A 27,907-nucleotide genomic window follows, 5' to 3' on the forward strand; every position below is an offset into this window, starting at 1 on the left:
CCGGAGACAGAGACGGAGCAGTAGAAAAATGGAGGTTGAAATGAGATGGAGTAATGATGGAGGCAACAGGTGGTGTGTAGGCCATTGCAAGAGGTTGGAAGAAGTTAGCAGGGAGGAAGAGCCCAAAAGGGAGTGAAGGACAGATGCTCAAGGGGGCTGAAGAGATTTGACTCTGCTGAACAATATAGGTAGCTGGAGCAACCAGATTCCTCACACCAGACTCCCGCGTAGGTCTGGGGAAAGGCAGCAGATCACAAAGGGAGGGAGTAGTGCTGGGCGGTTTGACCAAAATTCTATATCACAGTATTTTTCAAAATTATACCGGTTTCATGGTATTCAACAATATTTTTTTTTCCCATGCATGAGTGGATGTTAACGACATTTTCCACTGCAATTACTGCAGTAGACTGACAAAGAATTAACTATTTCACTGTCATGAGAATTGTACATTGTTCAAAAAACATTTTAATGTGCACACAAGTATTAATACAGTTTTGCACGGCCCCATAAAGTGATAGTTTTCAAGGGGGTGGCACTAATAAAGAGTTGCAGTCAAAATATAGAACCATTTTACTGAACAAATTATGCAAACAACTTAAACTAAAATTTTGACAACATATTTTCAACCATCCAAGGAGGAATTTAAACTTAGTAAAATATCCAGAGGTGCTTGTCAAAAGTTGTATTGCACTGAACATGCCTTAGAAAAGGAATAAATAGTAAATATTTTTTTCAAACCAATTATACTTTCTGTTAATGTTAACAATCTCTGTTCATTGACACGTTAAAGTTAATTTTTAAACAACTTTACCATCATTAAACTGCATAATATAAGCAATAAAATAAATAATATTGCAACTTCCAGTAATAATACTATTACTTCAGGACTTCAGGCCCAGGTGCATTACAGAGTATTCACCAAATAAAAATAAAATAAAACAAGTGCAACTTCGTGATGATATCTTTGCCAACTGAACCATCATTAAGGCAGATTGCATTAATACGGACCTTGCTTCAAGCTAAGCTATATACATAAATAATAAAACTGCAACTTGCATTTATAATGCTATTTGTGGTATAGCCCTACGGAAGCATATTAGGGCCACAGTGAAGAAAAAAAAATATGGACACAGTGAAGAAAAAAAACATGTTGACTTTATTTTCGACATTTCCACTATATTCTCACTGTTTATGTCAAGATTAAAGTCAACATTTCTACTTTCTTTTCGTAGTTTATTTTCTCATTAAAGTAGAATGTCATAAACTAAACTTAATCCTAAAATCAATGTTTAATTTACTAGATTTTCTGAAACCCCGTCATAAGTTAATGTAGCACATTGAATGCTTTGTGTTAAGTGTTCCCCAACCCAGTTGTTAATCACTACGCGCTTCTTAAACTGACTTCTTCTGCACTAAGAGGAAGTGCAGGCATCGATCACTGCACAGAATACATTTACTTCATGATATTCTTGCTCTCTGAAAATTTAGAATGCTAAGATAAATACTTGATATTATTTTCACGATGAAATGCATTAAAGCAGGTATTAAACATGCACAGTAGTGTAGTGGTAGTGCTGCACCCTCGCAGTAAGGTGTCCCCAGGTGTACGTTCAGTGTAGAGAACTTTATGGCAGGTTTGACAAGGCTTCAAAAAACTGGATGTATGAATGGGCATTACACAGGTTTAACTTAAATATTGTGTAAATGTTGGGTTCGTGATCTGGTGGTCGGAGACATGAACACAGAATTCAATGGATGTTCTTCTGAGCGAACTTTCTTTATTGCATGCATGGTCTCTCTGTCTGACGTACCAAACCCCCAGTTCCTATCCTTCCTTTTTCTTTCTCCACATAACCAATCGCTACATGATAAACGTCTTTATGAAATTAAAACTAGTTATAAAATTAGACCACAGAGTGTTCAGAACTTCTAACAAAAAATCTTCGTTATACGTGTTTAATTATGCCATCCATTCAGGGTTGCGCCTATCCCAGCAAGCATTGTGTGTGAGGCAGGAGCAAATCCTGAACGGGGTGCCAGCACATCGCAGGGTGAATACGAGTAATACATGCACTAAGGTCAATATACAATATAGCATAACAAAACTACATCCTACATGACTTTGAAAGGAAGCTGAAACACGCAGAGTAAACCCACCAGAAAAACGTGCAAATTCAAGACAGGGAACACCCAGGACCCCCTTGCTGCGAGGCAGCAGTGCAACCTCCACGCCACCATGCCCCCACATAATTAATACATGCGTTTCATCATGAAAATTATATCAAGTGTTTATCTTAGCATTCTAAATATTCAGGGAGTAGGAATGTCATGAAATTAATGTATTCTGTGTGGTGATCGCTACCTGCGCCTCCCCATAGTGCAAGAGGAAGTCAATTTAAGAAGCACATAGCGATTAACATGGCTCGGGGAACTCTTAACACAAAGCATTTAGTGTGCTTCATTAAGTTATGATGGGGTTTGAGAAAATCCAGTAAATTAAATAAACAGTTTAAGATGAAGTTTAGTTTACAATGTTCCAATTTAATGACAAATTACGAAAATAAAGTCAACATGTCGACTTTAATCTCGTCATAAGCGTCGAGAATAAAGTCAACATGTCGTCACACTATTACACAGTACCCAGGTACATTACACAGTATTTTAAAAAAAAATAAAACAACTACAACTTGGCTTGTTATATTATCCAGTAGTATAGAAACAGTATTCATACATTTGAACACAATGGTCCACATCCGACCTTTTAAAACCAAAGTATTTCCAGACAACAGACACAGCTCCCTTTTTCAGCAGAAGTTCTTCTGTGTCATCATGTTCAACTTTATTGTCTGCTGCAGCTTCAGTTTCGGAATGTTCTCTATCCATTTTCACCATTCAATACCTCCACTAACGATTGTACTCTGTTGCATGCATGTTTAGCAGTGCAGCAGTGAAAAAGGTCCCCCCTTAAACAGTTTCCCGCTGCACCACTTTCCCAACATTGTTTAGGCTATTTAAACCGGTGTTACGGTATAAGAAAAATCCATATCATAACAAAAATAAAAAACGTTTTTTGATATGAACTGGTATACCGCCCAGCACTAGGAGTGAAACAAAGCACTAAGTGGAAGCCCTGCTTAGTGCTTGCAGCCAGTAGGGACCTGAGCCTGGATTAAAGGGTGGCCGTGCCTGTTGGCGGGACATCTCCTTTTGCTGATTGATCTGCTGAGGGTAAGCTAGGGAGATGCCCGTGTGTAGAAGAAGGCACTAGGGCTTGCATGTCTGTGTGAAGAGTTTTTACCTGCCATTGGATTTTAACTTCGTCTTAACTGAACAGATTTATTATGTTTTTTTCAGCCTTCTGGTATTTGCTCTGGTTCCATTAATTATTTTATTGTATTTTTTATATAATGAAGATTTTACTCTGCACTATTGAACACTTTGTTTTGGCTTGTTTTTAATAAAAACGCTCACATTTTGCCCTACCCCTTGCTGCATGTGTGTGTCCTCATTTGCCCATGTCATCTCAGTTATGACTATTGACATTGGTGGGTTAAAAATGCTCCTGAAGGGAAGTGAGAGCATGGACTCAACCCACATTGTTCCACCAGCAGAATCGACATTGTCAAAATGAATATTCTTCTATAGCTCTTGTACCTCTTTCAGAGCATCCCTATATACATCAAGAGATAAATGTTTAAGAAGTTAAATCTGTTGTCTGGAACTCAGAGTAGCCACAAAATAAAAAGGTGACTCTACAGAGATCTAAAGCAAGACATGGCATGGCACTACTGAACCTGCAGTTATAATTTGTGCAGTATAATTTTGCAAAAGGGCAGATGTCCAACTTTACACTTGCATAGTTAGGAATGGAAAGAAAATCCTCTTCTGAATCTTCATTGTATGTCGTCCTATATGTCTCATTCAACTCTAGATAATAGTTGTTTTGCCAGCAACTTTCCATTAAAATGCCATTGTTTTAATTTGTTTTCTGTTAACGTTGTGTTTGCTATATTTTACTTCAAATGTCAAAAAAATTATGTAATTTGGCAAGGGTTGTCCAAACATTTGCATGGAACTGTACAGTATATCAAAGCACTAAGAACAAAAAATATTCTCTTCTTGACTCCTAGACAAGTTGTGGATCTAAGGACATGCCCACTCTACTCTGTTTTCATTGAAAAATAACATTTAAAAAAAAAACAATCCCAGTCGACACTAACGTTTTCATATTGTTTGCAAAAGAACCTCTGCCTACCAGCCAAAAACACTTATTGTTAGCTATTTGCTACACTGGGCATGCATGCAATTACAGAAACAGGAAGAGAAAGTGTCCTCTGTTCTAGATATTCATTTTCAGCTCGTATTAACACATGGAAAAAAGCAATGGTACATTCAAAATAATAAAACAATGGATTGTGTTGTTTGTTTTGATGGTGAGGTGGAATCATACCCAAGTATAAGATGAGCAAAGTGGCTGAGAAAATGTAATGAGCAGTATCCAGTCAGGCAAGGGCTGCATAATAAGCACAAGCAAATCAGAGTGGATGAGTCTGTATTTTCAAAACTCTACATTTTCACCCATTCACACTGCAGTGCTGAGCCAATGTTTTTAGAAATAAAAAGTTCTCAAGATCAGTTTTAAAAATCTATTTTTGGGAGTAAAGGGATAGTGTGGATAAAAAGAAGATTAATGTCTGCATTTTTAAATGAAAATATAGTAGTGTGAACTTAGCCTAAATGGCTTAAATGCTATTTTGAAAATAATTCTTGCACATTCTCAGATTTTGGCAGAATGAATGCTGTCCCATGGATATAACTGATTAAAATAAGGTTTTATATGAAAATAATGAATAATAGAATACACAGATTTTTTTTTCTGTATGATTACCATCTATATTCTATTGAAATATTTAAAGTCTACATCTTTTTACTGCTTTCAAACATCCAAAAGTTTCTTTGAGTAGATTCTTAAACTGTAAATATTTTTTTTTTAATCTTGAGGGCTAGCTTTCAAAATATGGTAGTGTGAAGTGGCAGAATGGTGGTAATTTTAAATTATTAAGTAAAATCTTATATATATGAATTTAAGAGCCTATGATATATTATGAAGACATAGCCAATGATTGTTTCTGTAGTTGGCTAAGATAAGGGAAGTTTGTTGGAGGAACGTCTCAATTGTGAAGTTGCTGCTATTAAGGTGCTGCAATTAAGAAATTGTTGATTGGAAACGCTGTTAGTTACTTACACAGTTTTAACATGACCGACAAAGCCGAAATTCAGAACAAAGTCACAGGAAGTGACTGTAGTACAAACTCAGAATTTGATCAGTTGAATATACTAATGGATCATAAAATGATTTTACCTACAGATTTTTAGATTTTACCCAAGCCCAGACATTTTTCCGTCAATTTCATTTAAAACTTTTAACTTGAATATAAACTATTGACTTTGTTTTTTCTTTATGCTATCTTTATTCAGTTAGAGTAATTCCTTTCCTGCAGTACTTCCAACTCCAATTGCCTATCATGGAAGTCCATTTTAAACAGCTTTGCTATCAGGATCGCTTTTAAGGCCGTTCATTTCAATCATAAGTCAGATGATTGCAACATCTTTTTGTTTAAAAGTGCATAATTTGTTAAGAAGGTATGAATATTGTGTTAGATTTGCCAACATTTTTGAGTCTGTTATTGGCAGTACCATTGCATGTTGAAGGAACTGCCTGTCACATGTGTGACTGCTGTTTACTATAAATCATTTTTATTTTTAAGAATGAATGCATATTGCTTTTATAAGTATTACTGATGCGATCAAAGTATTTTATAAATATTTTCACTGTTTTTGCCTATTTTTGAAACCTTTTTTATTCAGTTGAATTTGTGATATGCTGTTTCTATTTTTAAGTTCTTTTTGCAATTTTATATGTGACTGGTTTTATTGCAAGCATGTGAAACTGTATTTTTTTTTCCTTGTGTAGCTTGTCAAGTCCCCCAATTTGGCCAGGCAGTCCATTCTTTGGAAAAAATGGAGTTCTTCTACAAGGTAGATACGTGAATACTTGTCTTCATAGAAAAGAGATAAAAGTACAATAAAATGGAATTTCAATTGATCTGCTACAGGAACTGATTTAAGTTTTTCAGAGGAAATCTTTTTGCCTTAACTAGAGGGCATACTGATCTTTTTGGGCAATTGCCAATTCATAAAAACTGTGTTTAAAGCTTTGAGTGAATCTTGCTTTGGATAAAGATTTGAAAGAGCCAGTGTTGTTCCTTTGGAATTCCATGGCAGTCAGTCATGTCCTTTTTACATTGTTGTTTATTTGTTGTGATCATTTTCTAAGTAATTGGTAAAGGCCTAATTGAAATGTTATACAAGCTTAACTTTTTGTCTCTTGCATGCAGTTACGTAATGTATTTTGTTACACCTATTGCTGAGGTTGGCATCAAAATTGTATTTAATTTTTTTTAAGTCAGCTGGCAAAACCGTTAATTTGTAGGTTTATTTTGAGGAATTTTAACATGATATTGTTGCTGTACTGTGTAATGTAGCCTGGTGCATTCTATTTACCATCCTTCTAGGCAGAAAATTTTCCTGTACAAGCTGTCACTCACTTAAAGCTCCTCAAATAAAATGCTGCCTGAAACATGCTACCTGTATGACATTTGACCTTGAAACATGAACAAACTGGTTAACATCCTTTATAACTAATAATTTTCACCAAGATTCTCACAATAGATTATATTAAGTTTTCAGTTCAGTTTATTTTTGCATGTCTCTCTTCACTGAATGCATGCTTAAGAGTGCTGTAACATGTTTGCAGGTAATAAAACAGATACAATTAAACAGATTATATAATGCACACTCATAAAATACAGATTACTTTAAACTGATTAACATAAAATTATCCTTACAATATATTTCCACCAATATTGTCATTGAGATATGTAACCATGTTAAAACAGAGGAAAGGAAAACACAAGCTATACTCCGCTACATCCCTGTAGAAAATGAAACCTTGTAGCATCCATGGTCAGTTAGACATAGTCACAGTTTTGAAGACCTGACCAACTGACCACATATCCTCCTCCTGGGTATTCTACAATATTATATACTGTAAATTTGTGCTGGGCAGTCTAATAAGAAGACCAAAATCCCTTCAACCTTGGAATTCATGGCTCCCAATCTCTGTGATGCCTTTGCCATGTGCATAAAGTCACTTAAAAGTAGAACAGTGGTACTAAGTGCTACAGCAGGATACAGAGATGAGAAACAATAACAGTTTATCATTATAGTAATGCTTCTGTCTTTGTTTAAATAACAAACAGAGGCAATAAGAAAATCAATCAGTATGCTAGACGAAAGTAGTGAGTTATCAGGTAGGATTTAAATGCCAAGACTAAGGTTGCATCTCTTATACAAGCAGGCATATCATTCCACAGCTTTGAGGCACTATAGCTATAAGCTTGACCACCCAGCCAATCCATGGTGTCTACCTTCTCAGGAACTTCAGAAAAAAGGCAAATTTGAAATAGGTCTGTAATTATTAATCATATTTGAGTCTAGTTCTGTTTTCCTCAATGATGATCAGATTAGACATTTATTAAGAACTGTGCCAGTCAGTAATGATCTGTTGATAATGTTGAGATTTGTGCTGTCAGAACAACAAATGAGATTTTCACTAGCTTTGTTGGAACAGGGTCTAGGGGGCATGTACTGTAATTATTTATGTTTCATTCTAAAAAATTAAGACTTTTAAGATTTCCTGTTCTATTACCACTTTAAAGTTACTAAGATGTTGTATACAAGGCAAAAGAGGGTTTGGCATTAAAATATTTACTGTAGTTTGTGAAATGACATTGCAATCTGGGATCTTAGTGTGATTGTTATTAAAGAAGTTCATAAAATTTGTACTACTAATGTTTGTAGGTATTTTGTATTATTATTAGGATTATGTACGATTATTTCTGTTTGCATCTGTTAATCTGGAATAGTATTCAGGGTGGGTCAGAATGTTTTTTATTTAAATATACCTTTAACATTGTTAATCCATGCAGTTTGTAAGGCCTGTAACTTTGTTACAGTCAATCTAGGCTCATGCTCTAGTTTTTGGCATTCTAGTTTAAGTACTGTTGTTAAGCCAGTACAAGTTTGTACGCTCTAGTGACTTTTTTGTTATGAAGGGGTTATTGCATATAGGGCCTCTTAATAAGACAAGCCAAACATAATAAAGTAGTGATCAAATGTAATCTCATTTAATGGAGTAATACTTAGATTTTGAATCTCAACTCTGTTAGTAATAGATTTTGAGTCAGAAACCCTACCAGGTTTATCAGGTTAAATATGTATGTTTCCACATCTATGTTAATATTAAAACTACCCATCATCACTACATGGCCATAGTGTATTGCTAAGCCAGATAAAATTCTGCCTTATTCAGTCATGAACAATGAATATGTCCTAGGTGACTTGTAAATTATTACTACAGTTGGGCTGGATTCTTTTTTAATATCTGATATGAGTGCATCCATGGATGTAAATTCACCAATTTTTTTAAGAAGTAGGTTGCCGTTAATAACAAATAATTTTTTCAAGGACACCTCCTTGACCAGTATCACTTCACTTAATGCCTGGCATGTTTAATGGACGATTGCTGATAATCTACTGTGTCACTCACTCAGAATGTTATTTTTGGGGTACCAAAAGTGCACTTTGTCAGTGTTGTTTTGTTATACAAGTTTGCTGGTTTATGTTGTATGAACTAAAATATATTTGTAATATTTTTTCATTTGGAAATTGTACTGCAGATGTCAGAAGGATTTCCTCAACGATGTATAAGAGTTGTTATTCTTCTTAATACATATATCATATTTTCATTGTAGCAAATGACAGGTGTTTTCTGTTCTCATCAGGGATAATCTCAAATAACTGGCATAACCTTTTTTATTTTAATGGGTTTTTAATTGACATTTTAAAAGCTTTTTCAAAGCCAGTCACACCTTTTTCGGCCGCTTCTACCAACATACAGTTTCAAAAATCTTGGTATCCCATATGGTGTGGTGAATATCTTGCTTTGCTATCTAGATCCCCATTGGTTGCAGCTGTGTCATGTAAAGTAATTACAGTATAATTTATTAAGAGTGTTTTGGCTACAACACCTCCTAAGTGTTGCATAAAAGCCAGAGGACAGTACCTCTGGACTGGCAGACTGGGGTAGTGATCCCAGTTTTTAAAAAGGTGGACAAGATGTGTTGCAATTGCCAAAAGATCACACTGCACATCAAGACAGGGCACAATCTAGGTTTCAAGAATGTCAAGGTTTGCATATAATAATGTCATTTAAGTCTGACTTTATTGAACTGTTACACAGATTGTGTTGACGTTTTAATGCAGTAGATTGACTCACAAAGAGCCTATATGACAGTGACAGTGAAAGTAAGGACTGCTGCAATACTGGGACCTAAAATATTCAAGCAGCATTTTTCATTTTCAGTTGATGGTGTCCTCCAGGTCTTAAAAGTTCTTCAACATAGTTATTAAGTATGCAGATAGATAGTTTTCTTATTATGATGCATCTGTATTTCCATTTTACTCTGTCTTCTGGTCTGTGAGCCCCAGACTATTACATGTCAATTGAATCCTTGTTATGACTTAAGTGCCTAGTTTTGTTTGACCAGAACAGTTGAAGATAGGTGTATAGTAAAATTGGTATATAAAATTAGAGTTACAGGTGAGACTGTAAAAAAAAAAAAATGACTGTTAAGGTTAGACATAAACATTATATTTGGTGTGTATTTTCTGAGCCTGCCTTGAACTCTTAGAGAAGGTGCCTATGCCTTTATATCACATGCCAATAATGACCCTGTTAATTTTTATTTTTTTCCTTATGATGTTAGCTATATTTTCAGTTTTTTCTTTAGATAATTTAATAGTTGTGTCTGTAACACATTGAATGTATCAATAGTTGTAATACCAAATTCAGTAAAGTTAGTTTTCTACTGTAACCTAGATAAGCAATAAGCCTCTTTGCTTGTGCACTTTGCAGCATTTACTTTTCTCTGTAGCATATGTGTAATACTGAGCACTGATCAGTTTAAAAAAAATATAAACCAGATTTGACCAGCTTTACCCAAACACCACAAAAATATATCTGCAAAACACTGAATCAAAAAAGTGTATATATATATATATATATATATATATATATATATATATATATATAGTTTGATATTGCAGTGGAAATCCACAAAGGAAGAAAATGAATCAGGGTTAGGGTGATTCATTTTCTTCGTTTGTGGACTTCCAGCTGCAAATATATACACATACATACATACATACATACATACACACACAGGCAGTCCCCGGGTTACATGCCACATAGGGACTGTAGGTTTGTACTTAAGTTGAATTTGTATGTAAGTCAGAACAGGTACATTATTTTAATAAATGCTATTGTTGACCGACTGTAACCAAGTGCTCTGCCAATGAATGATGGAGTGTCACCTCTCTGACCTTTTATTATTTCTACTTTATTTTCAATGGTGATGGTTTTTCTCTTCTTTACTGTATCACCAGCACTTGCATCAGATTTGTGTTTCAGAGACATTCTTGAAGGGTGAAGACAAAAGGTTAAGATGAGCTCTTCACTGTACACGTTATCACTGCAGGAAGGCACCCGTCCTCAGCACGTCTGATGTATAGAGTGGGCCAGATATAATTATGCAATATTCTTTACACTATAACTTATTCAGTTTATTGCATTGAAAATCGCCTGAAAAATCCCAGACCATCGAGAAGTGTGCACACTGACGACACAAAGAATCATCTATGCACTGAACTGGAATCATCCCTGCATAAATCAAAGTCATCCAGATGATCTGGATCTGCATAATTAGATCTTGCCCACCCTGTATTGACAAGAGACAGCTTCCTGCTTTGTCTGTAACAGTACAAGCAGGCTTGCTATTGAGAATGAATGGGGGCAGCGACGAGCGGTTTTCTCACCAGCCCACCTCACAGTCACCTCCACTACAGTACACTGCCTGCAGCGTCTGCAACACCACTGCCCCCATTCCTGATTACATTCTTTACAGTTGAAACTGACAGTTTAAAGCTCTGAGATGGCTTTTTGTAGCCTTCCCCTAAACCAGGATACTGAACAATCTTTGTTTTCAGATCTTTTGAGAGTTGCTTTGAGGATCCCATGCTGTCTGTCACTCTTCAGAGGAGAGTCAAAGGGAAGCACAACTTGCAATTGACCACCTTAAGTACTTTTTCTCATGATTGGACACACCTGTCTATGAAGTTCAAGGCTTAACGAGCTAATCCAACCAATTTGATGTTGCAAGCATTCCGTATTGAGCAATTACATGCATTCAAATCAGCAAAATTGCAACGGGACCCACATTTTTGCATAGCCAGTTTTTCACATTTGATTTAATTTCATACAACTAAATACTGCTTCACTAAAAATCTTTATCCGGAAAATACCCCAGCACTCAGATGTTACTAGGAAATGAAAGACCACTCTTATATTTTTGTTGAAAGTAGAGTAAATTATTATGCAGGCTGAGAGACGTTCCCAAACATTTTCAATATTAGCCCCAGGTAAAACAGCAGATCTCACACAGAATAGTACTTGGTTAGTTATATATTATTTTTGATACATCCGGTTAACTGACAGCAGTATAGTCAAAGCACATTGTCTTAGGAAATACAGTTATTCAGTATGATTGGGGACACAATTGTGCAACTATGCTTAAAATTTAATTTCCTAACTATTTTTATATTGTATGCAAATGAAAATTAGATTAATTTAGAGATATTATGCACGATCCAAAACAGTTACATGCATTGATAACATCTGCCTCAGCATTTGAGAACATTGATTTATTATTGCTAAAAAGTAAATGAAACCAAACTGAAGTATTGTCTATGCTCAAATATTTAATAATTGATTTTTGACATTTAGTAAACACATGCTTTTAATACTTAGCTCTGGTTCTGCTTCCTGTAAGAATCGGTAGAAATCTTTCATGATGAAGCTGCACTGCAATTTAATAGGGCTGAGAATTATTAAAGGTTTTTGAATCATTTCGATATTTAAGAGAAATCATCATGCAAAAGCCAGTATTGAAGTGATCATCACTTTTGTTTGATATTCTACACCTGACCTTGTAAATGTTAAATAAAATCCACAAAATCCCCTGGGCTCTTTTTATGCGTGTCTTCATTGAATCCACCCAAGTTGTCTGGCAGTGAAAAGACTGAGAATAAAATTAAGCAAGTATGGTTACCTCTGCTGTTGCACATTGTTTGGTTTCAAGTTTTAGCAGTACAATATCTAAAGACAAAACATTTTACTGCATTTGAAAAGGCCTTCTGGGCACATGTACCTGCTACAATATATCATATGCGTGGACAAGCAGCAGGTGGAAGAAAATAATAGCTGCAGTGACATATTGCAAAGCACAATTAAGCCTGCTTAATGTGCACCCAGAAATGTTCATACTTTATCAGTGGTCAGATAACTGCACTAACCAGTAATTCACATTATACCAGAAGAGATACGTTTGCACAGCATAAAATTTTTTTTCAACCTTACTCTGTACATCTTGCCTGAAGAAGGGGCCTGAATTGCCTTGAAAGCTTGCATATTGTAATCTTTTTAGTTAGCCAATGAAAGGCGTAGTTTTCCTTGACTTCTCACTATATTCATAATGGCTAACACGGTACAACACCCTAGTGTACACTATTCTGTACTGAAATGCTAAAAGTGAGGATTAAAACTGTGGCCTTCATAGTTTTGTGTGAATTATATAATGTTTTATGTAGATTGTGCATAACTAGCCTTTTTTTTAATTTTATGTTTGTATTTTAGCAAGTAAAATGAGCAACCTTATTACAATGATTAATATTCAATGTATAGTGCAATTATTTTGAATTAACATTTCTAAATATGTTACTGTGGTGGTCTTTGAATCCATTAAGATTATTTAAGGAAGTCAAATCTACAACTATACAGTATTATGTTGTGAGCAGAAGTTAGTAATAGGATAATAATCAATTAAAGAAATAAAAAACTATGATTTTTATAATGCCAAATTTTAATATGTAGATGTTACTTCACTGTACAGTGCAATTGAAAGTGAAGATAAAGTTTCACTGGATTGATCAAATGGCTCCACTTCCCTCGAAACATCATGGCCTTCCTCAAAATTTTATTTGTCCCCTGACAGATTAATACCTGGCGCTGGTGGTAAAAAGTACTTATCCATACTGTAGAGAAATAAGGATTCAAGAAGTTGTAAGAAACACTTGATATACCAGTTGCCCAGCCGCAAATATAGTACTTACTATGCTGGTAATTGTTTAAAAATAATTACACACCATACAGATTGTTGCAGACAGGAAAAGGCACATACTGTATATGCAAACATATAACTTGAAACTATTACAAATCATGTAAATCATAAAATATATGTTTAAATACTGTAAATACTTTATATACATATGTTAAGTTATGTAATTAGTGTGGTAATGAATCTATAAAACAGTCAGATGGAGAGAGAATGACGCTCACTGAATGGCAGCTACAGATGCCAGCAAGGCAAATATGGTATTGAATGTCATACATGCAATGTAGTGTAGAAGACAGGGAAAAAAATGGTCAGAAAAACATGTTATTTGAGCTGCTTCTTGGAAGCACAACTATTCTTGACATTTTTACATTTTGAGAAAAAGAATTCCTTTAATAATTCATATTGTGAAAAAATATCCATGGTTTTGGACTGATATATTGGATATGTATATACTGTACATGTGTGCATGGTGCTGATGTTCAGTCTGAACATATCCAGATATATCATATATTGTATTTTGGGTTAAAATAATCTCAGTATCAATTTAAGTCCCTTTCATCCAGCTCTACAATTCATTATAACTGGTGTTTTAGATCTGTCCATTCTCCTTCTTACTAAATGCCTTTCCATTTTATTTCACAAAGTGTTTTTTACTGACTATGTAATGCAACAATGTAGTTTTAGTGTCTTAGATTTGCTGGAGAAATTTAAATATTTCAATAGTACACCTAATGGTTACAGTATTTAAAGACATGTATGGTTTCTGTATGGAGCATTTAAAGTAACTCCCAAGTGTAGTGTGTTTAATGCTTTATCTATTTAAGATATTTAGGGAAGTCAGTCTTCATGTGGAAATTAGTTATATCCACATACTTATGTTTATAAGTACTAATATAAACACTGTAGAAAAATAATATAATGGTTATTTTCTGAGATTCAGAATTATACACAGAATGGCATTTCCTGTTTTACTCTAGTGATGTATGATATACTACTCTGAGGTATGTAAAATGTGAGTGGTTGCTATGGAAATGGAAAGCCTGGCTGAACTGCGGAAGGAAACTGCAGCAGAGATGCCTTCAGAGAGAAATTGCATTAATCTAAACCATGACAAAAGATTTATTTTGCACGATATAATTAAAACTTGTTAACTTATTTAAAACTGGAAAAGTGAACAGTTACTTGGTAAGTTAGTTTTGTATAATCCGGTTCCTGTTTCTTTATACTCTCATAGTGCTTGTGTATGGTAGTATGGCTTTATACTTATTAGGAATGGCATTCTCACTGACAAGTCTGCTGTACTATTTATAAAATAGTATAAATAATTTCAAACATTATTGAACAGTTGATGAAAAATCTTAATGACTGTTGAGCCACATGGGCAGTCACTTTTTTTTTTAATCTTAGATGTTTAAAATGTTATAATATGTGTTTGTTATTCTGATATTTTTATTGACTTAGCAATAGTTGCATCTAAATTTCTGTCTCAGTGGTTGTAGAAGAATAAAAAACAAATTGTGAAACATGATGGTTTTTGTGACCTGCTATTGTGTGATCTTCAGTGCATTTTTATACTGAAAACAAAGGACTTCATCTAGGCTATTGTTTGTGAATGTAGGTTAGCTCAGTACATAATGAGGACCCTTACTCAGGAGAGGGAGAGAGAGAGAGAGAATAGCACCACGCCTGGGATGTCATTGTTCATCTGTTCAAACAAAGACCAATCAGCTCTGCATATCAATGCTAGCCAGTAAAGCTGGATGAAGATAAGATGATTTCCATTTTCATTTTAATGCAAGATTGATTTTCTTCCCCATAATTGTGTAAATTAGAAATAGTGGGATTTAAGCATTAGACCGGTCATTTACACAGTGTTTGGTTTTTCTGTGTCATATTGTGTTATTTCAAGGAAAAGGAAAAACAACAGTTAACATAACAATGATTCTTGCTTTGTTGCTAGTTCATTGTTTAATGCTCAAAGTAGCCAGTCTAGCAGGTCACAACTGCAGTGTCTTCCGTAAGGAGTGTTCCATCACAATGGAGAGACTGCGACTCTCAGAGGAACATATTCAGATATGTGTAATGCTTTGATTCCTTTGTAAGCAGCACGTGGGTCACTAGACTATAGATGGTGTGTCACTTGCTCACAGATTCCTCCAACAAACGCCTCCTTATCTGCCCTCAGAGCCCTCAAAGCCGTCCTTCTCAGTTCCTGGTGCAGACCAGAGTTGCCATCCGCTGCGACTCCTCTTGATGATGTCAAGAGTGCCAGCAAAATAGAACACTGGGACCACCAACACAACCCTCAGCAACCTTCAGAGCCTTGTCAAAGAAGGTCTCCCACATCACATTAGGATCAGCAGTCGCTCCCAAGTCCATAAATTTTCACAGAAACTGCATATAAACTTATTAGAAATGGCCTGATCTTGGAGTCTAGCCAGGTTCAGCCTCATTTTCCTAGTAGGTGGTAGCTTGCTGGACCTAAACTGGATCTTCAGAGTAGTTCACAAGTCTGTGGTCAGCATTCACAAACTGGATGCTTCTGTAGTGCCAGTGGTCGCATTGAAGTCACCCATGACCAGAGGAGTGTCACCTTGCAGGCACCCATCAACCACCGAGCAAAGATGCAAATAAAATGTCTCCTTCACAGAGACATCACTCCCCATGGTCAGAGAACACACTGAGAGAGTAGACAAGGCACCCAGAGAGTGCATTAATCTGAGTCTCATAATATGCCCGTTGAAAGGAGTGATATTCGACACCAATCTGCCACAGCAACAGCTATTCCTGAGTGTGACCGCCGTTAGAGTGACCAGACTAATAAAAGTTGTAGCTACCTACAGAGATCTGGCCTGTCCCAGGTCTGTGCACCTCAAGAGTGCCGCCACTGAAATGCGGAGTTTAAAAAGCTCCTTTAACAGCAGAGGAAGAGGATCATCATTTTGGAGAAACAAGATGTTCTATGCGCCTACCCAGATGGGCTGCCTCAAATTGGGACCCAAGTGTTGCCGTGCAGCAGGTGACACCTCAGCACCACACCAATTCTGATCCCCAACAGGCCTGACCTTATTGGCTTTCCGACAGTTTTGACTCTTATGGGAATGGGGCCCCCCACAACCCTTCATAATGCGAATTGCTCCCGCGGAGAGCAGAAGGGAGTCCTCTTTGTCGTCTCAATGCTGTGTGAAGTTTTTTTTTTTATGGTGGCTGGAGTGCCAATCCTGCCACCAACCCCCATGATTTCCCTGCAAGTTGGAAGACCGCTTGCAGGGTCGGATGCAGTTTAATATCATACCCAGGATAGCTGTTTAAAGTTGATACTCCGGCTAGGACGTTGGATATCTTTGCGTCCATGGTTCTTGAGGCTGATCCTCCAGTTAGCTGTGAACCACCCAATCTCACTGAGACTACACAGGTGATAAACCAGCTGAGGGTTAGGAAGCCTAAATCATCTGTGGTATCCGGGGTGAACTTCTCCAAGCTGGTTGTAAGGCTGTCCTCCTGGCATTGCAAGCAATCTTTGCTTCAATTTGGGAGATGGGCGTTATCCCAACTAACTGGAAAATGGGACTTGTCATGCCCTATGTGGAAAGGGAAAGGTTATCGTCTGGATTGCGGCAATTACAGGTGGATAACACTGCTCTCAGTGACGGGTAAGGTCCTTGCTAGGGTCATCCTTAACTGGATCCATGGTCAGTCTGGTTTTACGCCTACAAAGTCTACCATCGACCGCATCCTGGCACTGAAGGTTCTCAGCGCAAACGCGAATGTCAGCAAAGTTTCGTTTGTAGCCTTTCGTAAAGTGTTTGACTCAGTTGATCGAGCTGCCCTGTTGGACATCTTGGGACTTTGCGGAATCTCCTCCAAGTTGCTGGATATCATGGTCGGCCATATACTGGTACTGTGAGTGTTGTGCAGAGTGGAGGCAGAACCTCTGTTTTTCCCAGTTGATTCTAGGGTTCGTTAGGGGTGTGTTCTTTCTCCTGTTCAGTGCTTGCATGAATTCGGTGTTGGGCAAGGTCGTGGAGTCCTCCGGCTGTTGGGCATCTGTTGATGAATAAAGATTCAGTGATCTTTTCTGACAATGCTGTGATCTTCACAGAGTCAATGGAGGCTCTGATTGGGGCTTGCAAGAGACTGAGTGAGGAGTCTCAGTGCCTGGGCTTGCAAGTGTACTGATAAAAACCAAGATCCAAGCCTTTAATGACCTCTTAGGCACAGCCATCAGCAGTGTGTCTGTCTGCGGAAAAAGTGTCGCCTTTGTTGAGATGTTTATTTACCTCGGCAGTGACATTCCTGTCTTTGGTCGCTGGAAAAGGGGTGTGTGGCACTCCTGATATCTATGCAGAAGGATGAAGGTCCAGGTCTTTAGAGTCCTGATGCTTCCTGTTTTACTATATGGTTGGGAAACATGAATGTTATACAGTGACCTGAGGCAAAGACTGGACCCCTTTGGCACTGTGTCTCTTCAGAGGATCCTTGGGTTCCGCTAGAATGACTGTGTCGAATAAGTAGTTGCTCACAGTGCCCAAAATGAGGCACATTACCTGCATTGTGAGGGAGCATCAGTTATGGCTCTATGGCCATGTGCCTCTAGATCCTCATTGTTGAGAGTGGCTGGAACAGGCCAAGGACACAACCACATAACATCTGGCTACAGCAAGTAGATGGTCATTTCTCGAGAATAAGGCTGGACCGCATGTCTGCCTGGGGGATTGCCAACCAGGATCCCGAGCTGTTTCGTCGTCTGGTGGGTGCGGTAATGCGCCATACCAGTGCATTCTCCCCAACCTGACCTGATCTGACTGTTCAATTCTTTTTTTTATTTCTTTGTAATGTATATTCAAAGCATACTAATAAAGCAGCATATTTCTCTTTTATAGTAATTACTTGTGTACCTGTATTTAACTCTATATACAGAGAAGGTTTTTTTTTTTTTTAATTTCAAGAGTTTGAAACAAATTCAAAATATGTTACATTATCTAGTCATCAAATGTACAGTTTTATAAAATGGTGTGTTTCTACAGTGTGCGTTGTTCTAGATACTGTGCTGTGAATTAAAGAAAATCCAACTCTTAAACTATTTTTTTTTTCTTCATTTTTATTACTATTTAATTTAATATTGTTTCTTTGTATCAGTATACTGCTGCTGGATTATGTGAATTTCCCCTTGGGATTAATAAAGTATCTATCTATCTATCTATCTATCTATCTATCTATCTATCTATCTATCTATCTATCTATCTATCTATCTATCTATCTATCACATGTTCCTCACTTATAAATAAGAAAAAGTCATTTATTTGTCTTATCATTAGAACTACATTTGCACACCTTTACTGTATAGTTCTGTATATTCTTACTTTTACTCGCATCATTTTATACCCTGCTTTCTTTTTCCTCGATTGTCCCGTGTTAATTATTCTTATTTTACTCACTGTCAGATATGACTTCAGTATCTGTTTTAAAGTGTTTAATTTCTTGTTAATCACTGTGTTTTTTCTGTAAGTTATTGACATGTCCTTGGCCATTTTTAACAATGAGTTGTTGATGCAAGTCAGTTGTGGACCTATTAGGTGTACATTTTTGTTTGTGGCGCCAAAGATCTGTAATCTATAGTGAACATTCTTCACACTATGACTTGTTTCTTCTCATTCTTTAATGATAGAAATAGCAAAAATTGACATACTTAAATGATAAATAAATTCACAGACAGATAACCTCAGTCTTACCCACAGACATACTGATGGTTGTTTTAAAATTAAACTTATAATTCAACTGACTTTCCTTTTTTTGGATATCTCTCTTATCCTCCAAAAAAGTTCAGCCTTAAAGTGGGAAGACTGTATTTCTTACTGCTTTGCCAAACAAATGAAACTGAAAGTAGAAATCCAGAAAAATGTAACTGGAAGCAATGTGAAATTTGGTCAATCAATCACAAAATCTCTGCCATACATTTATTGATCTGCCAGGCTTCAACGAGTGTGTGCATTTTTGAAAACAGGCACTGTCCCAGCATCCTGACAATGATTGGATAACATATTGAAGCTCTCTGTGGTTTTACTTTATGCTGTACTGTATATGAGAGCCTGGTTTAAGGTTAGCTAGTAAAGTGAAATAAATCAACATGAATTTATTTAAAAATCGACACAGTTACGTATTTCTGAAAAAATTTCAGTCTCCACTTTTTTTTTTCATTTGATATACTAACAGGCAAAATTATTTTTATTGTACAAAGACTTTAAAATATATTCTTTTTATAAAGGATAATGCATGGATTCAATTAATTTATCCCAAATAAAGTAGCATAACATTTTAAAGCATAATTTCAAGCCTGTGGTGGTTGGGGCTTATCCTGGCATTACCAATCCTGAGTGCAAGGCAGGAAACAGCCCTGGACTGGGAGTCATGTCTGTGTCATGACCTACCCTGAGCTAATTTGGATTCACCAGTTAACCTAACAAGCACCTCTTTGGAAATGTGGGAGTAAAAACCCCAAACGTATGGCTTCAAGATTCAGTGCAAAGGTGCACACAACAGCGATGTAATTGTGTAAGCAAACAGCCACAATCATTGTTCGCTGCATCTCAGAGAAACATGAATTTTATAAATTAGCGAAGCTGTGTATACAAGATTGTGGTTAGAGTCATTTGTTGGTTCATATTTACAATCTTATTTTGCATCTGGCATCTGGAAAAAAATGTTTTTATTTATTTGTGCAGTATTTGTGTGTGTGTATATGCGTATGTATGTATATAAAATAAAATATTAAAAAAATGTGTTTGCTGCCTAAAGTCTTCTGATTCCTGTGATATTTTAGATCTCCTTACATCTTACTTTTCAAGGTTCAATAGTGCTAAGATGTACAGGCAGCCCTTTAAAGACCAGTAATAAAAATATTCCAACACAATATATGCGTGCTCTTCCATATTGAAATCCTTGAAAAGTCTTTAAGTCTTTAATTCTTACTGTGCTTTCTTAAAAGATTTCTAGTCAAAAGAATATATCAGTTTGTATAGCTGTCAAGCTGTGATATATATATATATATTTTTTTTTGCATATGTAGACAATGTGATAATGTTTTTTTCACTTGCAAATAAGTTGGAATAACAAAGTGTTACAAAATGAAGCAGCCAGCTATCTTAATGGAATTGCTAATTGGTAAAAGTGGTCACATGATTCAAATATGGGCAGCTCATTTTTATGCTGAAATAATTGAATCTTCTATCAATTTAAGACAAAAATAATTAAGTAGGTGCTGTGACATGTATGAAATCGAAAATAGTTTGATGTGTTATCTAGTTAAATCCTGGAAGTGATACAAATTCAAACTTAAATGTAGATAGTTTCAATAATAGATTTGTGTAGAATGTTTGTTTTTACTTTCAAAAAAAAAACATAACATTACTGAGGGGCTGAAATATTTAGCAGTGCTTTAAAAAGGTTATACTGAGAAATATTTTGCTTGCATTATTGTTTGTTTAGTTTTTAATGCTTAATCCTTCCTATAGAAAAATAAGCGAATAAAGCATGACCGGTAAGCAATCCGTGCAGCAGTTAAACAATCAGGTTAAGCATGAGCATGTGATGTAATTATGTCAATTGAGTATTTTTGTGTCTTTTTAAAATCCCTCATTTCAGATGTGTGTGTGTGTGTATATATATATATATATATATATATATATATATATATATATATATATATATATATAAATACACTAGGGGGTTCGCCCCTGCTCACTTCTCTCGCCAAAAACCCCACCCCCCGGCCTTTGCTACGCGCTAGCCACTTTGCGTCTCTGCTGCTGGTGTTGTGAAGGGGGGGAACAACTAAATGCACCCCAAGGAGACACGGTCATTCCTCCGAAACCCCCTCTTAAACGGTGATACAATGGGAAACAATTTTTTTTTTTTCTCTCCCTCTTTGCTCAATCAGCTGCTGGCTTGCTATGCTGCCATGCCACATTATCTCCATTTCACACGGCGCTTTGAACATTTAAAAGCCTGTACAGCAGCTGCTCTACTTGTTGTCTTTTATTTCTGTCCCCGGGCGTGGTTAAATCTCTTGGCACAAAGTCTCGTCTCGCAGGATGTGAGTTCTTGATATTTGTTACTTTATAATTTAAAAATGGAATAAGAATCTGAAAATCTAACAACATCACATTAAAGTTCGATAAATTCTGAAAAGAATGATACCAGACATATATATTTGGGTTTTAAAATAAACCTGTATATAATTTCTCAGTTATCAAACTTTTCATTTCATTCTCTTGTTGATATTTTGGAGACACACCTGTTCCTTTTGATTACAGTGCTGTCAGTAATATTGCAGTAGGGATTGAAATTTCACAGTTTCGTAATGTACCATAGTGTGCTGTGAAAAATTTAGTCTTTGTGTAGTATAATTAAATGTATTTGCCTGAAGCTGTAGTTTTGGGAAATACAATTATTGCGTTCAAGTGGCTTTAAAGATATACAGCATTGTGGCACCTCTTTTTCATGTTTTAAAAAGACTACCACATTTGAGGGGGAGGCTGTTTTTTCTAAACGTTTGATTGCTAAATACTTTATTATGGTGATCTCCACCCCCACAAGAAAAGCATTTCTTTTCTGCATACGGTAAAAAAAAATTAGCAGAGTGCAACACTCTTAACATTTGTGAAAACTGTTTGTTATAGAAATGTGGAGCTACCTTACATAAAGTGGCTACAGTGGAATATGGAAAAGTTAATTCCAAGCTAAAACGGAAATACTCAGCATTCTCCTGCACAGATTTTAATGTTATAGATTATCCAAGGTCATTTTCTATAATACTAACAATCCCTTCCACATTGAAACTGTAGCATTTTTATAGGTGTTAAAAAGGAGATTTAAGTTTTCAGTAACAGGAGTATTCCCCTAAAGGCGCATTTTATATGCCCTTCTTTATTTAAGAAAACCATTAGAAAAGGAAACAGTGCATTGATCTTTTGTTCATGAGGTAGATTTTCTTTGTTCACTTTATGAAATTAATTTATACTAAACAGTGCTCCATTATATAATTTACAGTACATACAGTATATCATATTCTGAAGCCCTTCTAGTTTAGCTGAATTTGTACAATAACACATAGTTTAATTGAGGCGACAAAACTCACAAGTTATGTATAACACTGTTTTGCAGAGGTCTAAGTCACATATAATAAATATAATTTTTATTAAAATTTTATTCCTTTAAGCAATAAGACAGTACATGAAAGCAAAAGAACTATATATGTATTTACTAGCAAAATACCTGCGCTTCGCAGCGGAGAAGTAGTGTGTTAAAGAAGTTATGAAAAATAACATAACCTGATTGTCAATGTAATTGTTTTGTGACTGTTATGAGTGTTGCTGTCATCAAGGATTTGATTATCATTATTTCTTTCAATCAGGTTCGTATTTGGAGGACGTGTTGTTATGAAGTTACATTCCGTGTTTGTCAACCGTTGTAAAGATAACCGGTTTCATTCATCGAAGTGTTCACCACGCAAATCGCTACTCGTGAATGTAAGATGTTTAACAGGCATTCCCGGTATTAACTTGTGCTAAACATACCATGGTGTGACGTAAGGGGAGCTGACTGAAAAAAAGCAAGGAAGCGCGTATTTTGAACAAAAAGGGAGAAGACATCGAAGGAGCTGAAAATTAAGAAGGAAAAGTGTTTAAATAAAGAGCTAGGAAGTTGAATGGAAAGAAGCAGCCAGCGGTAAAGCAAGGAAGACTTTGTAATAAGGACAGTTCGGTGCACATAGAATAATAAGATTATTAAGCCTTATGATAATGTTCTCACACAGAGGATTTAGAGAGACGCACTGGGAGAAGTATAATGTGAACCTCTCTACAGTTTTGTTTATTTTCAGGTTGTAATGTTTATGAAATTTACGTATCAGCTGGTCCATTGGCAGACTGTGCATCTCACACCTAGGCCTTCAGTAGTGCTCCGTCTGAATTGACCCGCCCTTAAAAACTAATTAATGGTTATAAAAACCATCTTAATATGCAGAAATACAGTATAAAGAGCCGCTGCATCGCAGATAGATAACTCCTGTAGCCACAATAAATGCCTTTATTGAATAGACAATCCAGAGGTGAGCAAGTTCCTTTCTACTGCAGCCACAGCCGCGACACACATAAAAAACATCAATAATAACTCATAAACTTGCAATATTATTGAGGAAAATCGCAACATTTTACTCACCAAAAATTCAGATTATTTGTAAACAAAATCCATCCTTTCCTCAAAATAAGTTTAGTTACTCTATCGTATGGATTATCCGTGTGCTTCAGTTCCATCAAAAGTCCCTTTCAATCGCCATCGAAGCTAATGCTGAAAGTCAAACTTGCTTTGTCGTATTACCGATGTGAACAGCTGCCCCATGCTCTCATTCAGATTTTTCTGATTAAGGAAGTCAAGGAGATCAGTGTGAGATTTTTCTGCAAAATCATCCATGGCATACATTACAGTCAGTTCTGTTTTTAGCCGAGACAGATCAAAAACTGCTCCGTGGCTCTTGTGTTAAACTGGAGAAGGCTGCATGCGGGAAATTTTTCTTGTATTCCCGAAACTTCTGGGGTTCGAGGAGTGTGACAAACATCAGGTTTTTGTGGTCTTGAAATGTGGTCTGTGTCTGGCAAATATATATCCAGAATCCTGCCATGGAGTTGGCCGTAGTGCACGCGAGGATCTTGCGCTCGGAGCGCTTGCAGTGCGTTCAGTGGCCTCGTAGAGTTCCTCATATCAGCTTCTATCCAATCAATGGGTCTGAATATGGTGACATTGCCGTACGCCTGCTAGAGGGCCCCACTGACACCAACTCAAAATCTGATTGGTTGAAGCAACAGGTTCATCGATATTTATTCGACATTTATTCTGTGTTAGAGTGCCTGCACAACAGATTGTGAAGGCCTCTCTGCCTGGCAATAAATGATGGCTGAAATGTGATTTGGTTAAATGCTTTAATACGAAAATACATGCCTGGGAGCAGCACAACCATCGGAAAAGCTATGAAAGGAAGCGGACAGACTATTTGGAATTATTTAATAAGTATTAATGGACAAAATATAATCAACATCAGTTTGTGATTCAGATATTTTTACTCATCAATATGCTAAGCACAGTCCTTCACCCGCGAATATTTATCTTATATGGACAGGCACTCAATTACGTGGGAGGCGTGATGATGCAACACGCAATTCCGCCTCCCACGGCCATCGAGCTGCAGTCTATTAGAGTATATGGACAAAAATAGGTTCCAGTTATGACCATTATGCGTAGAATTTTAAAATGAAACCTGCCCAACTTTTGTAAGTAATCTGTAAGGAATGAGCCTGCCGAATTTCAGCCTTCAAACTACACGAGTCAATGAGTCAGTCAGTCAATCAGTCAGTCAGTGAGGGCTTTGCCTTTTATTAGTATAGATATCAAAGGAAGAGTACACAAGTTATTAACCTTTCCAAGATCCTCTACAATTAATACTTGAAGTTGTTCTCCTGACCCTATTTTCAGGTGACAATTAATTTTAGGGAAAATGTCTGTGAATATATTAGCATATGTTTCTGTGTTTTTCGGTTAAGTAAGAAGCAGGCGGACGGAGAAAGGGAGATGACTGTCACAGGCTGTCATGGTTTTAATAATCTTTTATTTTCCCAGGTACCGGTACATTAAGTCCTTTCCCCCTCCCTCCTTTGCGCCATCATTGCCATCGAGGTCATCTGACTCCTACTCTTGGCGGACGCTATCCCATCTCCTTTTGTGTCATTTGACGCAGTGACGTGTCTGAGAGTGGTGGGCGGGCATTGCTTCAGCTCCTGTCCGTACGGCATCGCTGATTGAGCGACTGTGGCTATGAGGGGCGGGGAGGGCTAACATCACCTCCATCACCTGATTGGTTTGGTGTGTCCAAGAGTGGTGGGCGAGCATTCCCTCAGCGCCCGTCCGTATGGCATTGCTGATTGAGCGGCTGTGGCTATGAGGGACGGGGAGGGCTGACATCACCTCCAGCACCTGAACTGTAAATTGTAAGCGTCAGTAAGCGAACGCAGCAGCGGGCGACAGTGCATGGGACACCACAGGCAAACAAATATCCTTTTACAACAGCCTTGCTGGACAGCATTCGGAACATAAGACGCACCCTCATTTTCCCCCCACTTTTGAGGTTAAAAAAGTGCATCTTATGGTCCGAAAAATACGGTAGGTAATTATGTACATGTATTCCTATTACAGCATGACCCAGCTATTTGCCTTATCCTGATTGGGTATATTTGCTGAAAAAATTAGAATAAATATTTAAGCAATATAGATTCCAGAGAGAATGCATTAGGCTGAAAGAATCCTGAGAGAATGAGGTAGAATAACACGATGACTTGTAATGACTGTGTGGGTCATGGAAGCTACCAGTTATAGCAACTGATAGCGGCCCTTTACTTCCTCTGAAACATTCCATGCAAGCAACAGAGTCTGTGCAGAGCTAACTATATGTAATGTGAATACCATGACATACTAGCCTTGTTATTTCATCCTGCCTATTAGGTTAATTGGTAAATATATGCTGATCCCATTGTTGTTAAGTGATTTTCTGCCTGTGCGTGTCCTATAACAGATTTGCACTATGTGTAGGGTTATTTCCAGGTTTGTGCTCAATGTACCTAGCATAGCCTGCTATTCCCTATGATCCTCAACTGGTTCAAGTGGGGTTTTAGAATGTACAGTATGTGCATTTGTTTCAAAAAAAGATGTCCCTATAGGATATTTTACAGTACCATCTGCCTGTGTTCGGTAATCTGTATGAGCAAAATAGTAATTTAAAGTGAGTTACCACTAAATAAGTGATGCTCAGCCTTGACTGTCCTTTGTTTTGCCAACTATTGGTGACTTCCAGAAAACTTTTCAGAGTTCAGATTGCCCAGATATATAAAGATACCTTAAACATTCCAAGATACTGTATTGTTCACAAACTTTTTTTTTTTTTAATTAATTTTATTGTAATCATTCCATACAAATCGATCAATTTTTACAAAAAAAAGGATTGAGAACAAGTCGACCCCCACCCCTAAGAACTGTTCATGAACTCTTATCATGTAATATCCCTGCAGAAGTATTGTTAAGTGAGAAATGGCTGCACACATGGTCCACAGCAGGACCTTTCAAACACCTAACATCATGTGGTGACAGTAAAAGTAACTGTAGCTGCCACTTGTGATAGTAATTACCGCATAATGGGTGACTGTCTTTTGCAGTGTGTTGTAACAGCAAATGCATTGTGCTGTGTGCAACAATGGATAAACCTAACTGTATATGAAAATATCATACTGAGATCCCTGTGCTTCTTCCCACATAAATCACTTCCCTATCACAACATTATTAGAGAATAAATTATGCAAATTTTTAGTATTATCTAGAACCGTGGTTCTCAACCTGCAACATGTGTACCACAGGTGGTATGTGAAGAATTACTGGGTTGTACCTGATGTATGATTGCAGGTACCCTGTCTATTACTTAAAAATCTTGCATGGTTTTACTTAATAAAGTTGGAGAGTCCTGCTGCATTTTCAAAGCAGAAAAAATTACTTGCCTCTTTTATACCATTATAGAATTGGAAATTAAAGTACACAATGCATCCATGCTTTGAGAGCACAATGTTGAGGAGACCAGCTATCTGGTGAGTGAGTAACCCCATTATTTTTTTGGACATCAAGTGAAATGTTTATACTAAAGTCATTTTGTTTCTTGCTGCGTAATCCTCTGATCTGCAACTACAGTTCCTAGCAACGGATGTGTTATTGTCATGAAGTATCTTGTTTCTGAAGAATAGAAACCAGAGGGTCACTAGTAAAGGCAATTAGTCCAATGATACAGAAATGATTATTTGAGCTTATTAGGAGATTTTATAATAAATTATGCTGGAAGGAGCATATCATTTGAGCATAGAATTATTAAATAGATGGGGAATGAAAATAACAAAACATTTACATGTTGTCTGTGTTCAGTGATAAACGTTTACTTTTAAAGAGTGTAGTCCATATTGGAAAATATGAACTTAGACCTGCCTAAAATCTTAGGATACTAAAGGTGTGTTTTTTGCTTGTGGGCCACACAAAGGTGCATTTTTCTCATAGTTTACTGTATTTTAAACCATTGAAGAATACTTCTAAGTATTGGAAAGGAAATCTCTTTGCAGTAGCCACTCCTACTAGTGGATTCCAGCATCCCAATTCTTAGCGGCAGTCTCTTAATTTTGATTAGATCATTCATGAGATTCACTTATAGATTGTTCTTTATCTGACACCACCTTTTAGACCAATATTTTGTTGGTAACCCTAACCAAATGTACACTCGAAACTACAATTCATACAATGTAGCCACAAGGAATAAGGAATTTGTACCACAAAAATGGAAGAGAGGTTCATCTTTCTGATGTCTCATGTTTGTCATACCACAACAGATTGTAAAAAGAGGTGATTGTGGGTAAAATTACCATGCCTAGAAAGCATCCATACAGAGATTGGCACTGTCAGGGAGCACACTAATTGGT

General features: G+C 36.7%; 1 protein-coding gene across 6 annotated transcripts in view; it reads left to right on the forward strand.

Moving 5' to 3' along the window:
• foxn3 (forkhead box N3) overlaps positions 1–27,907 on the forward strand; it is a 218,413-nt gene that overhangs the window by 137,922 nt on the left and 52,584 nt on the right. For all 6 annotated transcript variants that reach the window (XM_039742314.1, XM_039742316.1, XM_039742318.1 and 3 more), the window contains one exon: positions 5,975–6,039. In XM_039742314.1, coding sequence (XP_039598248.1) covers positions 5,975–6,039 — 65 coding nt within the window. The remainder of the gene's footprint in view (positions 1–5,974; positions 6,040–27,907) is intronic.

The sequence above is a fragment of the Polypterus senegalus genome, chromosome 18 (assembly GCF_016835505.1).
Source record: "Polypterus senegalus isolate Bchr_013 chromosome 18, ASM1683550v1, whole genome shotgun sequence".
In the NCBI taxonomy this organism is placed as follows: domain Eukaryota; kingdom Metazoa; phylum Chordata; class Cladistia; order Polypteriformes; family Polypteridae; genus Polypterus; species Polypterus senegalus.